A 15,127-nucleotide genomic window follows, 5' to 3' on the forward strand; every position below is an offset into this window, starting at 1 on the left:
TTCTTGAGATACAGCTTAAGAGGAGACATGAAAGACCATTTGAATTAGGAATAAATAATGGTAGATACAGGAGGAGTACAAAATTGAATAAATCTACCTGTGATGAATGGGATACTCAAATCTGATGTTAAATTTCAGGAGTCAGTTGCTTTTCTCATGTCATATCTTACAGACCCAAATGATTCTTGAGACTTTATGGTGTGGTAGTGGGATTCTTCTGTATTTTTTAATTTTTGCTCATAAAAAATGTTCTGCATTTAATTTGACATGCTGCAGTCATTTGAGAATGAAAATACGTGGGTTAAAAACAGATGTCATTTATTAATGTGCGGAAGTAAGCATTTAAAATGTTTGATTTTTTTGAATCCAAGAAAATATTATACTTTAATGGTTCCTATTTTTTAAAGACTGATAAACAGGGTGTTGAAAGACAAGCTTGTATTTGGTGGATGAATTAAAATGTTTATGGTTAATATTTATTTCTCAGTAAACCTTCTCTTGGGGGGGGAGCTGTAAACAAATATTCTTTAAATTCTACATCAGAGATTAATAATTAATGCAGACACTAATGCTGCTTTTTCATCTTAATTATTGCTACCTTTGTGCAAATGCTGTCATAGGATGTCAACCATGGATTAACTGAGGTAAGATTGGTTGCAATCTGATTTCTTTGGCAGAGTGTAAGGAAATCAGAAATGTGAATGTCAGGGGTTGTCTGCTGTGTTCTGTTGGGAGTGAAGCTTTAAGTCAGTCATGGCTGTAACGTGAGAAGATCTTTGTGGGGCAAAAATACGTAATTCTCTGGATTGCAAATTTGGAGCAGCAGCTGGAAAAAAAGGGCTACTTTTAGGTCCACTAGCTGCAATAAAAGTTCTGAAATTGAAATATGCTAAGTGAGAGTGTTGTTTGTATCTGTTTGGGTTTGATTGGGTTTTGTTGGGTTTTTTTTGTTTGTTTGTTTGTTTTTGCTGAAGTAATAAACGATTGGAAATTTATTTAATATTCCTAAGACACTTTGGTCTTGTACTGATAATGAGTGAAGTTTGAGTTCTCTTTCCAGTAAAACAGACGTATGAAATGAGTCCTGTTGCAGTGGTTTTGTCAGCCATGAGGGTGGCTTTGAAATCAGCAGTGCTATGACGTGGTTGTTTCCGTTCCAGTTAACAGATATTCCTGTTATAATTTGCACATACCCGTTTGTATTTGATGCCCAGGCAAAGACAACTCTCTTGCAAACAGATGCAATCATACAGATGCAGGTAAGAGTTAATGGTAGTTTTTAATGTTATTAATTTATTATTTTTTTCCTTAGTTGTGAGCCTTGAGGGGGCTCCTCTTGGAGGTTTTTTGTTTGTTTGGGCACTTTTGGTTGTTTTTTTTTTATTTTTTTTTTAAACACTGTGTAACCTCCATAAGAATGAAGGGTCTGGCTTTAATCTCAGGGTATGTTCATGATAGAAGGTAGTGGTTTTGTGGTTTTGGGATCTCACTGAAATTAGATTATTTCATAGTTACATACATTTCCAAGGAACTTCTTTTCAGTAATGAGGTGGCTTTTTAGTGTTAACAACCCATAGTACAGGTATAAAAAACCCGAACAAATAACAATAAAAAAAACCCCCACAACCCCAACAAACAAAAAAAACCCCAAGCACCACCCCCTACCAAAAAACAACCCCCCATCCCATATGAGCAGACTTTGAATGATGCCTGGCTCATTGATCCATGTCTGAAAACAAACAGAAAACTTAAGTCATGCTCAAGTAATAGGCTCAAATAGGAAAATACAAGCTTGCTTTTGTAATTCATAATAAATGTAGTTTCATGTGGCTTTAAAAATGTATAGGCACAGTCAGTACGAGCATTTGATGGATTCATGGAAATGTTCACATTGAATGTTTCTAATAAAAATATTGACTGGTATTAAAACACACAAACTTTCAAGAGTTCGCCCTATTCGGGACGTTTGCGAGAGCATTTTGTTTTGCAAACCATTTTAATGCAAAAATTATAATACAAACTAAATAAATTGCTTTTCATTCTGGGAATTAGCTTTTAACTGATGTTTTCATGTCAGATTTATATTAAACAGCTTAGTCTTCATTAGGTGAAATGTAGGATTTTTTTGCTTCCCTTTGGTATCCGAAGTATTTGGACTAGAATATCAGAAACTGTGATAAGACTTCCCTGAACATTAGCATTGATGAGAGCAATGGGTAAAGGAAAAACATTTCCTGAAACTAAATATTCCTGAGACAAAAGAAATACAAAGAAAACTTGGGCAAATTCAGTAGCTCCTGTAATACCTATTCCCATTCATGCTTCTGCACTTTTAAAGGCGAGATTGATGGAAAATTCATATTGAGAGGTATCTTTTATTGCCTCCTGACAGTTTGACTTTGTTTTTTTCCAGATGGCTGTTGATCAGGCTCACAGGCAGAATTTGTCTTCTCTCTTTCTGCCAGTATTTGAATCTGTCAATCCATGTCTGATACTCATGGTGCGGAGAGACAATATTGTAGGGGATGCTGTGGAGGTCCTGAGGAAAACAAAGAATGTAGACTACAAGAAGCCACTCAAGGTATTAAAAGTACCTCAAAGTGTCTTTCACTGCAAATAATTGAGAATTATTTTGGGGCAAACCTTGTTTTACAGTCTGTTTGCAATTCAGTGCTGACTGAGTTGTGTCTTTCAGGTTATTTTTGTAGGGGAAGAAGCTGTTGATGCTGGAGGTGTTCGCAAAGAGTTTTTTTTGCTCATCATGAGGGAGTTGCTAGATCCCAAGTACGGAATGTTCAGGTATTATGAAGAGTCCAGGCTGATCTGGTTCTCTGACAAGGTAGGGTGTGATCTATGTTCAGTAATTTTATTTTACCTTACAATATCTGTATTAATAATACGTGAACATGGTAGCTTGTGGTAGTTCTGTTTCAAGAGGGGAAGCTGAAGCAAGTATTCTCATACAATGGTTATTGTTGTCATTGTTAGATAAAACCTTCCCCTTCTGTTTTCCCCATTCCTTGCTTACTCCTTACCAGCCGGCCCCAACCCAGACATGTTAGGGAGAAGTACCAGCCAGAGCAAACTGATTCCAAGAGCAGAATCAGTCAATCAGGGTGGCAGAGAAAAAATTCCCGAAGTGGCCTGTTGAACAGGTCCTCCTGTGTTCAGTCCCATTTATGAGTGATAGGTGGTCACCTAGTTGTACTTTCTCAAAAGGTTTGATCACTGACTTTTTAGTCCTCCTTCATAGAAAAGCACTGACTAGGGTGGCTGTATCCCAAATGGTGACACTTCCAGTTTTGTTTTAAGCCTTGGCTGTTAACTCCAAGGAGGTCAAGAGGGAGCTCCTCCCTCTTCTTCCCAGTGATAATTTTTTTAAAAATTGGCATATCTTTAAGCACTGAACAGTGCAATAGGGAGTCACTGACAAAGCCAGAATCTTAATGCGGTGTTTGAGCAGTATGTGTCACCTGTAACACAGAATATGTTGTAGCTCCCCCCCCTTTTTTTTTTTCTGAGTAGAAAGGATTCTGTTTCCTTGGATTTCATTCTCAGCTGGTTAAACTTTACCCTCTTCTCGTCGGTACTTAGGGATACCTACATATTTAAAGAAAATAGAAATGAACCTCAGATTATACTGCACTGTACACTTTTTCCTGGACTCTGCAAGATTAAAGTAACTTCTTTATTTTAAACCATGTTGTCTGTTTTCTGTTCTTAGACCTTTGAAGACAGTGACTTGTTTCATTTGATTGGTGTTGTCTGTGGGCTAGCAATATATAATTTTACTATTGTAGACCTTCATTTTCCTCTGGCTTTGTACAAAAAGCTATTGAATAAGAAACCATCCCTGGATGACTTAAAAGAATTGATGCCAGATGTTGGCAGGTAAGCAAGAAAAAAAATAGATGCTGCTAGAAATGAATTTTGAAGTCAACATTTGCCTTTCAGAATACAACAGGGTGTTTTTTTCTTATTTCCACACTAACTGGATAAACAGCTCAGAGTAACTTGCAGCCATCATGTCATTTGGGCAAGGAGACACAGTGTTGTGAAACACCTGCTTCTAAGTGCTTGATGTTAGTGTTTGTGCCTTTTACTGTTCTACAAGAAATTCAGGGGAAAAAATATTCAAACCCCTTAAGTTTTAGTCATTAATTTTATAAGGCTAAGTGTGAACATAGTTTTAGTTCCAAATGGCTTAAGTTGATCAAGAAAATATTTTTGCTTAGGAACAAATATGTGTTAAATATTTGCCTTTGACTAGGGATTTCAACAGGTTCAAGTGAGTGGAAAAGGGTGTTTGAATTTGCCACAGTGTATTGTAATGCTAAAGTTTTCATAGATTCAAGGAGAAATCAAAGATGTCAATGGAAGAGCCAGTCAATGGTTATTATGTACTTGCTACCTCTAGTTTGGGAATCCCTTAACTGAAGTCTAAGATAGGAATCTTCTCTCTTCACAGGGGGGAATAATCAAAAGGAAATAACACTACAAATAATAGTAAAACGAATGCTTGAGATTTCCCAGCACTGCACAAGGTGCAAGTCAATGAGCTAATAAATGAAATCACAGTAGAAAGATATTTTCAAAACTTGAATTGTCAAAGCATAAAGAACACTTCAGGAAAATACGTTCTTTCTTTCCTCTGGTACGAATGCTTTGTACCTTATTTTTCAGGGGAATGCAACAGCTATTGGACTATCCAGAGGATGACATAGAAGAAGCATTTTGTCTTAATTTTACTGTAAGTTTTATATGGTGTTTGAAGTATGTCTTATCAAGCTCATACCTTCTGTTATAATTGCCTCTGATGGAGCGTTTGGGCAAAAGCATCAGCTGCTGATTCCTACGAGTTTTAGTTCTGTGTCTGCCATTCATGTTGCTGTTAGCTAAGTGGTGGGAAGAAGCACTTTATGCAGTAAATAAGATTTATACTATCTTTATTTCAAATAGATCACTGTGGAAAATTTTGGTACAACGGAAATTAAGGAGCTTGTTCCTAAAGGTGCTGACATTCCTGTAGTCAAACAAAATAGGTGAGTTCTGTGGGTCGTGGGGTTGGTTTGGTGTTGCTGTCTGCCTTGGGAATGTAACTGGGCTATAAATACCCTTTGCTAAGCTCTTGCACTACTGTTGGAGGGCAAAACTACTTTGGCTATTTTCCCAAGCTGTTCTCCTGTGTATTATTAAAATAGCTGTTGTCTTGTATTGACATGGGCACAGGCTTCCCAGAGAAGCTGTGGCTGCCCCATCCCTGGAAGTGTCCAAGGCCAGGTTGGACAGGGCTTGGAGCATCCTGGGATAGTGGAAAGTGTCCCTGTTTATTGACCAGGGTTGGACTAGATCTTCAGAGGTCCCCTCCAAGTCAAACCAAAACCATTTTATAAGATTAAAAATGTTTATGGTTCTGCAGGAGGTTATATATCATTGAAATTCAGTGAGTAATAACGAGAACTTTGACCTAAGTGTCATTATGTGGCAGCTATTCATATATGAATATTATTTCAGTGAAGTCTTCCCTTTGTGTAGAGCAAGATAACATTAGATAAACTAATCTGGTGTTACTGTCAGAAGAATATGTGGCAGGTGGGTTTTCTCCTTGGTCGATGACTCTGTAACTTTGATTTATAAAAGCAGCTTCTCTCACCCTTTGTTCCCTTTCTGCTCATGGAGAATAGGCAGAATATGTCTGGTGGTGCTTTTGTCTCTTTTTGCAGAATACTACCATTTCCTCTCTGTCAACTCCTGTCATGTATTCCAGTCTGTTCTTTAATCTTCATGAATTCTCTGTGCTTGTACTTTTCCCAGAGTAAAGGGAGAATGGCATGGAAAGAGCATACTTTATGATAACTGCATGCACATGTAAAACATGATAGCTTTGCAGTTCTCTAGTATAGGTTTGATGTTCTGTCACAAAGTGACAGCAAAATTGGAGTTGAATTATGAGAAAAGTTTCCAGGTGCCCATGGAATGCCTGCTGGACTTTGTCATCACACGTTGTCTTGCAACAGTGAAGAATTCCTCTTTCTCAAGATCTAAATTTTCCATGATGCTTTCATTGATTTTAATAACTATTAACATAGAGTATACACTCTGCCACCGTAGAAACTAACAGTGTTCACTGGGCTTGATTAAAAAAACCCCCATAATGTTGAATTATCACATCAAGGAATTTCAGTTCTCCCCTAAATGCTGCAGAAGATGTTTCCAGCAAGATGGGAGGACTCCTCGTACCAAAGCACAGATAACAGGCCATCTGTTTTCTGTGTCCTGGCTCCTTGGCACTGATCTTTCTACTGGACAAGACTCAAATGTCCATTTGAAGTTGATTAACATTTTTAGTGCTAATATGGTAATCTTTTTAATTAAGAAAAATACAGAGTTTAATTAAGAAAAATGAGTTTAACCGGTCGGTTTCAGGGCACTGCATGGAATTGAGGCCTCTCAGCTTGTTGCCACTGGGTCCAGTTCACTGCAGTGCATAGAGATAATGTTAACAGTGTTGGAAATAAATCACACTGAATGATACTGCTTTTCTGGGGCACATTAGGGACCCTGCCTTGGGGGGTGTCGTGGGCAAATACATTTATGCCCCATTTTGTCTTCACTGTGGTGAAGACAAAGCAGAGAATGCAATATATTAGGCTCTTTTTTTGCTTCATTTTCTATGCTGTGTTTATACAGAAATGGCTGCTTCTTTATTTTCTCACATAATTCTTCTTCATACAGGCAAGACTTTGTAGATGCATACGTGGATTACATCTTCAATAGATCTGTGGCTTCCTTGTACAGTGCATTCCATGAAGGCTTCCACAAAGTATGTGGAGGTAAAGTTCTCCAGCTCTTCCAGCCCAGCGAGTTGCAGGCAATGGTGATTGGGAACACAAACTATGACTGGAAAGAACTGGAAAAGGTAAGAACCATACTTAGCTGTTGGTTTCATGCAGTTTTAATTTCAGGGTGCAAAAGTGTCCTTTTGAGCTCTGTTTTAATTAACCTGACTTCTGATCTTTATTGGACTGATTGACATCTTAAAACATCAGTGAATTAAGACCCTAAAATATTATTTACCTACCTTTAGCTTTAAAAAAAAAAAAAGGCCTTAAGCTTTTCCATCTAATTTCTGAAGGAAATCAGAAGAGAGAGGAAGAAAAATCCACAGAACCCAAAGGCAGCTGTGTACAATGTGTTGTGTTAGAAAGGGGAAGGTGAACAGAATACACAGAGTTACTGAAAGTAAATATTCTTGATTGCCAGAACTCAGTGAGACTTTGTTTCTATTGGCATTGAAAATGCTTTGTAGTACAGGCATCTGTCTATATAGGTGAAGTCAGACTGAACAACTGAGGAAAGCAGTAATCCCTCACTTGCTGTATTTGTTTACACAAACTGCATTCGTTCTACTTCAGTGTCATGTTATCCTGTGAGTGAACAATAACCCCATTTCCTGCTCATTTCAGAATACAGAATACAAAGGAGAATACTGGGCAGACCATCCTACAATTAAAATTTTCTGGGAGGTTTTTCATGAGTTGTCTTTGGAGAAGAAGAAACAGTTTTTGTGTAAGTATTTGAAATGACTTCACAGAAGTTCCTGGCTGACCAGGGTTGCTGGGGTTTCAGGCTCTTGCTGTAAGAGGGCAGACGTAAGTACTTGTCTGTAAGGGTGTGATTATCTTTATTTGGAAGAAGAAAATCATAGTGAAAGAAATTCATTATGAGCTTGTCTCCAGTTTTGCTGGGGTTGTCCTGAGTAATTCTGGGTGATGAGTAGTTACAGATCACAACAGCTCAGAGCAGCATTAAAAAAAAAAAAAAGAAAACCCAATCCTCCCAAAACACAGTAACCTAAACCACTGCTGTCTGATGGCTAGGATTTTTTCTTCCCCTGTTTTGACATAAAGTTCACATCCTCTAGGTTTTTAATTGCACATAGATAGAATTTTGGAGTTGTAACTGATTGGAAATATGTGAAGGTACTTATATGGACGAAAATGTACAGATAACAAAGTAATCAAAGCTTCCTGTAAATGAGGTTTTGTTGAGAATAGATCATAGATTAGTTTCCAATTCAGATGAATTGCTTGTTGAACAAACTAATTCTGTGTGTTTACAAGATACTTGCAAGTGCTCAGCAAAGGTACAGCCAATGGATTTTGAATTAAAAAGTTCTGTTGCATGAAAAACTTTATAGTATTTCTCTCCCTCTCTTTTTTTTTTAAGGGCTATTTGGCTTCATGTGCTAACATGAAATTCTTTCCTTTATGTGTTAGTTGTTGTGTTACAGTTGTGAGTTTGTATCTGTAAGGCAGAGACCAGGTTAAGGCATTATTCCCTGTTTTTCAAACTCAACAGAACTTTAGTGTGAAAAGCCAACCATTGCTGGAATTATTAGAAAGGCCAACAATGATTAGAAGTGCATATGTGGCATATGTAATGTTAGTCTTAAACTGATCACAAGACTTTGTTTTTTCTTGGCAGTGTTTCTGACAGGCAGTGATCGTATTCCAATTCTGGGAATGAAGTGTCTTAAACTGGTCATCCAGCCAACGGGAGGAGGAGAAGATTATCTTCCGGTAGCTCACACTTGCTTTAATCTTCTTGATCTTCCAAAATACACAGATAAAGAAACCCTAAAATCTAAGTTGATCCAGGCTATAGATCACTATGAAGGTTTCAGTTTAGTATAAGTTCAGAGATGAGAGTTCTGTGTAACGTGGGATCATTAAGTTGTTGTGTCTTTCTTGTGATGGTAAATTCAGTGGATTAAATGATGCAGTTGATAATATAATGGATTATTTGCAGAAATGTTCAGTGGTACGGATATTCATGGGAGCCAAAAAAACATTTCCAAAACTGAGGAACTGTCTTAATACATACCTTCTTGTACAAAGCCATGTGGATTTTGCCATCTTACAATAAAAATGAGAGTATTACGGGAGTCAAGTTTCACTAACATGAATTAACATTTCACCTTATGCAAACAATTTGGCGTGTGAGTGCATGAGAGACTTGCTTCGGTTTTTCAAATCACTTAGTAAGGACATTTAACTTTTTTTCCCCTGATTAAATTCACTTGGTAACTTTTCATTTTGTAAATAATAAATTTTTGTGATAAAGTAGTTATGTTCCGATAGCAGTATGGTTTCTATTGCTTGTAATTGAATATGAGCTTCTTTTATGGCTTTTAACAAAAAAAAAAGGTGACTACTCTGATTTCTGAAGATATATATTTTTCTGGTTTGTTTTAAGAACCTTAATAACTGAAGTGATTGTTTAAGAGACATTCACCTTCACGATGTACAATCCATGAGGCAGTCACTTAGTGCCGATACAAAACCAAACTGCATACAATGGCATCTTTAATATGTGGATGGACAAGCTGACTTAATACACTGTTTTATTTTTAAGGACTGATTCTGTAATTAAGTGGACACAATTATAAAAGAGGTTAATTTATCAGTTGCAACCTCTGCAGTCATGTGTCAAGAATACAGCTTCAAAGAAAAAGATGCACCAGCTGATTGTTGCTGTCAAGAGGTTAAACGTTTATTTTTAAATGCTGAAAGCGTAGTTTATGGTTTCTAATAGAATTTTCACTTTTTTCCAGATAAATGCATTTGAAATAACCTTTAACACCCCTCTCCCCTTTTCTTAAGATTTTATTTTTAGTATAATTGCCCTGAGACGATTGTGCTTAGCTGGACACTTTCGGATTTGACTTCTCCTTCTCTGGTTAAATTCCAGATTTTGTGGTGTTAATGCATATGTGACTTGCAGCTGTGAAACAAATATTTATTTTTTTTAGATTTTTAAATGCAGTGAAAAAATTCAAGCTATAATAAAAGACTTGAATGAAAGCCTTTGTTGGTTGATGTGTACAGATGCTTGCAGCCTGCATATGTCTTCGAGTGGAGGGCAACTTTTGCATGCATTACATTGAGAGTACAACTAGGATACCAAGATCTCACTTGAAAAGCAGGGAAATCCATTCATTGTAATAAATTATATAACATGCAGTTCCTGGCAGTAGATGTACATATGATACCAAACAGGTCAGTACACTTAAAATCACTTTTTTCCTTAAACTGTGTTTTTACAGCTTTCTCATGAAGTTTAACCTCAGTAATTTCTTGTATGCAGCCCATATTTCTTTTCCTGGCTGGGAAATGCTCCCTCTTGTTAAAAACAAGAAACCAGCAAATACTAAAGCAGCTTAATCTTATTATATATGGAAGAAACAAAAAGAGAAAAGAAAAGGGGGGGAAAAAAGATAATATACTGTCATTTTACCAGGTAATATTAAAACACCATTTTTAAATCATGAAACACCAAGATTGTGAAGGCAAATACTCAAAAATTAGAAAGTGGCAAATGTAAAACTGTCTTACTCCTTTTCCCCTTGTGTATTATTACATATGCAAGTGCTGTTGTTTCTTTTTCTGTGGGAGTCTTGCTTCATTTGTTATACGTGGTTGGTGTTCACTAAATAGTAGGGGGTTTATTTTCAGTTGTGCAGGTCCAAGTCTGATTTAGTGCTTGTCATCTAAATCCATTTCTTCCTCTCTTGGAACATTAGTGGGATATGAGTAAGCACTGGAGGGTGGGGGGTCTTGAATGGTTGGTTAAACATCACCTTACAATCCCCTGGCAGAGCAGGGTTAGGGTCACTTTCCTCAGGACTTTTCATTCACCTGAGAATTCTTTCTGCAGTTTTGGCCTTGGTTTTATTCACTTCTGCAAGAAATGGAGTTGGGTCCTACAGTGCAAAATGTTCCTGACTATCTTGCAGGTGTCAGTTTATTCCGTGCAGGGAGGCAGGAGCCCAGTCACAACACAGACATTATCTACATAACAAGGTAAAGGACTTTTATGTAGTACTAGAACAATTAATAGTCACTGTATTACTTCTGTCAAGCAGTTCAATACTTTCTGCAGTGCTTATGTTGCCCTTAGTTCATTTAACATCATGACAGCCCTGGGAAGGAGATCTGCTGAAGTTGTACACTTAGGTTTCCTCAGCCTGGAAGAAGGAGGGCAGCAGGAGGTGCTTTCTCTTGCTTGGATCAAGTATCATTTTGCATACAATATTTGATGCTGTGCATCATGTAAGGGGAAAGAAAAGAATCCCTTCTATGCTGAGCTAAAATAACCATGGTGTTAATGAAGAAAGAGTAAAGCTTTCCTTCTCTTCAAATCTTCAGGTAATCAGGTAAGCTTGGGTATCTCTTTTTAAAAGGATAATGGAAGCAGCTGGGGAATGGTAGTAGTTTGGGCTGTGGTGGGAGCATTTTACAGTAATTAAATTTTTTTTATAAGGTATTTTTATTTGATAATTAGATCAGCATTTGATAAAGATTCAGAATTATCACTGCAGGAGGCCAGTTGCATGTCAAATTTGAATCCATCTCCACCATGGTTACTGAAGGAGGCTTGCTGTTGTCATAGCAGTGCAATCACGAACTGGATTTATTGCACCTGTCATGTTAGTGCAGGGGTGAATGAAGACTGAATTTCCGTGGCAGAACTACAGACATTTTTCCCCCATTTTCCAGGGCAAAACTAAGAATGCAGTGTAGAGCTATTAAAGCAGTGAGCCCTGCTCAAGCACAATGACTTGTCTCCTTTGGCACTTCATGGCAGTTACTCTTAATGAGGTTGTTACTAATCACAGAGCATGAAGCCATGGTGTTCCCTTTAAGAATGTTCATAAGCTACTTCAAAAAGGATTGTAATTCATTGCGCCTCTCTCTGCTGCAGTAAACTTGATTTATCAGTAATAAATGAAGCTTAATGTAATCAAATACCACTATGAAGGAGAGCTCTTTAAAGGCACGTGAGGTTCTGCAGTTAAGATAAATACAGGTAAATACAGTTTTCAGCATGATAGACTGGTGTACAGTAAGCACCTTGAAAATGGCTGTGTTGACTTTCCATGTGCAACCAGAACTATATATTTGTGTGTACTATGGACAACTGACTCAGTTATTGAAGGGGAGAAGAAAAAGAGGAAGAACAAAACATTTCTTTCCTCTGATAAGTGACACTTATCAATACCCATTACCACATGGGTATTTCTTAATTGCCAGGTCAGGGTGGGGTTTGGATGGACTAATTATCACCCTGCTGTTTTGGTCTGCTGTTCATGTTTGTGTTGGTCCAGTCTGGAGCTATGACTTCAAAAACTCTACCTGGACCTTGAAAGCTGTAGAACATCTGTCACCTGCCATAACCAGGAAATTCCCTGGGCCTGGTCTGTGTGGACACCTAATCAACAAAATAACACCACCAGCCATCATTTCTCTGCACTTGAGTTCCCTGAGCATGAGACTGAGTCCTCAGGTATTCTGTTTTCTTGGGTAAAGGAACCTGTTTGTGCCTATACACATTATTTTGTGCTGTGCTACCTGTTACACTGACTTCCTTTGTGCGAGTATCGTAAAACTTTCTAACTGCAAACCTTTGCCTGCCCATTTCTGCACTGATGCGGAGCTGGTGAACAAGAAAAATGTTTTGTCTTCTGACCACAAGACATCCTGGGGTGGGATGAAGGCACACAAACCCAACTAGCAATAACATGGGCACACTAGAACTGTGCAGAAGTACTATATGTCCAGACCTACTGGCTTCTTATTACCAGTGAACTGAACTGTCTGAGTTCCTGCATATCCCCTGGGTTAGAATGTATTTTATCGATCTTTTGCGAAAAACCAAAATAATGTGTTGCCTGGTGTGTCATCAAAGCCCCCTGACATGAGCTAGGGCAGCAGTCAGCGTTATTTATTTTTTTTCTCCAGCCAAAGGCACATACATCAATTTCAGATTATTAGGAAAATGATGTTTAGGAATTACTGATTTCAGGTAACCCAGAGCACCTGAATCCTGCACTGTGCAGTGAATGTCTGCAGGTATTTACTGCTTCCCCCCACGTACCTGATTGATTACATGAGGAAACAAAAGCTTAATGAAGGCTTCAGTTTGAGTAGAATGCAAAAGTTTCTTTCCCTTTTTTTAGCAAATACAGCAGCTTGACCATTAGAAGGAACAGACCTGGCAGACTGTAGCTAAAAAACACCTTCCTGTAGAAATTTTACTTGTCATGTCTTTAAAAAATTTCAAAGATGAAACTGATTCCGTTTGTTGTGACTCAGTTCTGCAGAGAGGCTCTGTGTGTGCACCTGCGAGCTGCCTGTAGTATCTCCACAAGCCCGAGGCTTTCCCCTGGCGAGAGATCATTATCCTAACAAAGGGAGAGGGCAGCTGAGGAGATTCGGGCCATCAGCACCACCTTCAGCTGAGGGAGTCCTTGGAAAAGGCCTGCAGCAGGTGGGAGGGGTTCTCTGGCCCACAGGCTGGTGTGGTAACGCAGCGCTCAGGCTCTGCAGGGAATTGGGGATTTCTCCCAGTGCCCTACAGTAGTGAATGCTCGGAGAATTTTCAAGTTTGGGACAAGAGGGTGGTGATGCCCCACTGGGACCGAGGCCGGTCCTGCTGCCTGGAGCCGAGCGGGGATGCGGAGCAACTTCAGCGGAGCCGCTGCAGAGCAAGAGGAGCCTCCGCGGGCTGCGGGGCAGAGGGGAGGGGGCTGCCGCGGGAGGGGCTGCCTGGGTCCTGCAGCGTCCCGCTGAGGCCGGCCAGGGGTCCCCACGGTCCCGTCCTGGCTCCCGACCCCCGCGGGGCTCCCTCGTGTCCCGCCCCGGTCCCTCCTTGCCGCCGGATCCTGGCGCCGCTGCCCCGCGGTGAGTGGGGCTGCGGGCCGGGCAGGGAGTGCGGGGGCTGGAGCTGTGCGGTTTTGTGGCTTTCAGAAGCGTCCGAGGAATATCTGGAATCCGTAACTTAATTTGCAGTTGGCGCGTGTTTGCTTTGTCAGTGGCTCCGTCACAGGGGATCGCGGTGCGGGGGTTGCTCGGAGAGAGCCCGGGCTGTGGCTCTGGGGCGTGTGGAATTGGGGTGTGCAGGGCAGCCGAGTCTGCCGTGCTCTGAGAGAGGAAAAACAACAGTCCCGTGCTCACAGAGCACTCGGGTTTGTGTCTCTTAAGAAACTTAAAGACCTGTGGCCTTGCATCTGCTTTCACCATCTCCAAGGCAGGACGAATAGAGGCTTAAGGTGTGCCTGGCTAGAGTTTGCTTGGGCTGTTGTTTAAAAGGTTTAAAAGGCTTTTATTCTCCGGTCACTTTGTAGATAAGTATATTATGCAAATAAATGCAACTCCTTTTCAGTTGGACTGTTCTGGTTTGATATTTAAGCATAGATACTGAAACTCGAGGTACTCAGTGTGTCTTCCTTTTTTCAAACTTTTCTGAGTTTTCCAATTTGAATCTGAATGCTGGTTTCATTAGAATTTTGTACTTTTATAGCCCCTCTTAATTGGATGTTTTCTGACCCTTTGCTGTCTCATGCATTTAAAAACATTATGTATTTTCCATAATCGAAGATACTAATTAAAAATGTACTGGATTCAAGACAGACTTATAGAGAATACATGGCTATAAAGAAATAATTATGACAAGATTTTAAAATATGGACTTCTTTTCCATCACTTTTGCAAAATACTTTTGCAAGGTCATTATTGTGTCTAATGTATCGAAATAGACTGGAAGGGGACTAGGGAATGACTTATTAAACAAATGCTTGTACTTTGCTTTTTTTCAGTGCATCTGTTTAATATAAATACTAAGGGCTAAGATGCTTTTCTATGGTAGTAATGCAAATTATGAGAAAAATAAGTTATCTCCTTTATTGAGATTATACAAATTACAGCTGTACCTGAACATGCTCTTCCATGCTTCCAGACAAATTTCATGTGAGGTGTTGAGTACTTAGGAATGACAAAAAGCTGTGATAGCAAATATTTCCTCATTCTCAGCATTTATCTTGTTATTGTTGTAAGTATTATTGAAAGACAACATCTTCACTGAGGGGAAAGGGCAGTGTGTGAAATGGAGGAGTAAGGGAACATACTGTACCCTGAGATTTGGACTCAGTGATCTCTGTGGGTCCCTTCCAACTCAGAATATTCTGTGACTCTGTGATTACAGTTTAGGGTTCCTCTGCTGTTCAGATAACATTGGCAAAGACACAAGAAAGAACAAAATGCAGAACTTCATTCAGGCTTTTTGT

General features: G+C 39.2%; 1 protein-coding gene across 3 annotated transcripts in view; it reads left to right on the top strand.

Moving 5' to 3' along the window:
• The window catches only part of HERC4 (HECT and RLD domain containing E3 ubiquitin protein ligase 4), a 31,093-nt gene extending 21,227 nt beyond the window's left edge, over positions 1 to 9,866 (top strand). For 2 of the 3 annotated variants that reach the window (XM_017826117.1, XM_017826118.1), the window contains exons 17-26: positions 621 to 644; positions 1,161 to 1,259; positions 2,414 to 2,581; positions 2,696 to 2,839; positions 3,725 to 3,891; positions 4,684 to 4,750; positions 4,960 to 5,042; positions 6,736 to 6,919; positions 7,467 to 7,569; positions 8,488 to 9,866. In XM_017826117.1, coding sequence (XP_017681606.1) covers positions 621 to 644; positions 1,161 to 1,259; positions 2,414 to 2,581; positions 2,696 to 2,839; positions 3,725 to 3,891; positions 4,684 to 4,750; positions 4,960 to 5,042; positions 6,736 to 6,919; positions 7,467 to 7,569; positions 8,488 to 8,696 — 1,248 coding nt within the window. In that variant the 3' untranslated portion in view covers positions 8,697 to 9,866. The remainder of the gene's footprint in view (positions 1 to 620; positions 645 to 1,160; positions 1,260 to 2,413; positions 2,582 to 2,695; positions 2,840 to 3,724; positions 3,892 to 4,683; positions 4,751 to 4,959; positions 5,043 to 6,735; positions 6,920 to 7,466; positions 7,570 to 8,487) is intronic. The other variant, XM_017826119.1, reaches the window with a different exon arrangement.
• The last annotated feature ends 5,261 nt before the right edge of the window (positions 9,867 to 15,127 follow it).

This window comes from Lepidothrix coronata, unplaced genomic scaffold (assembly GCF_001604755.1).
Source record: "Lepidothrix coronata isolate B3197 unplaced genomic scaffold, Lepidothrix_coronata-1.0 Scaffold124, whole genome shotgun sequence".
In the NCBI taxonomy this organism is placed as follows: Eukaryota; Metazoa; Chordata; class Aves; order Passeriformes; family Pipridae; genus Lepidothrix; species Lepidothrix coronata.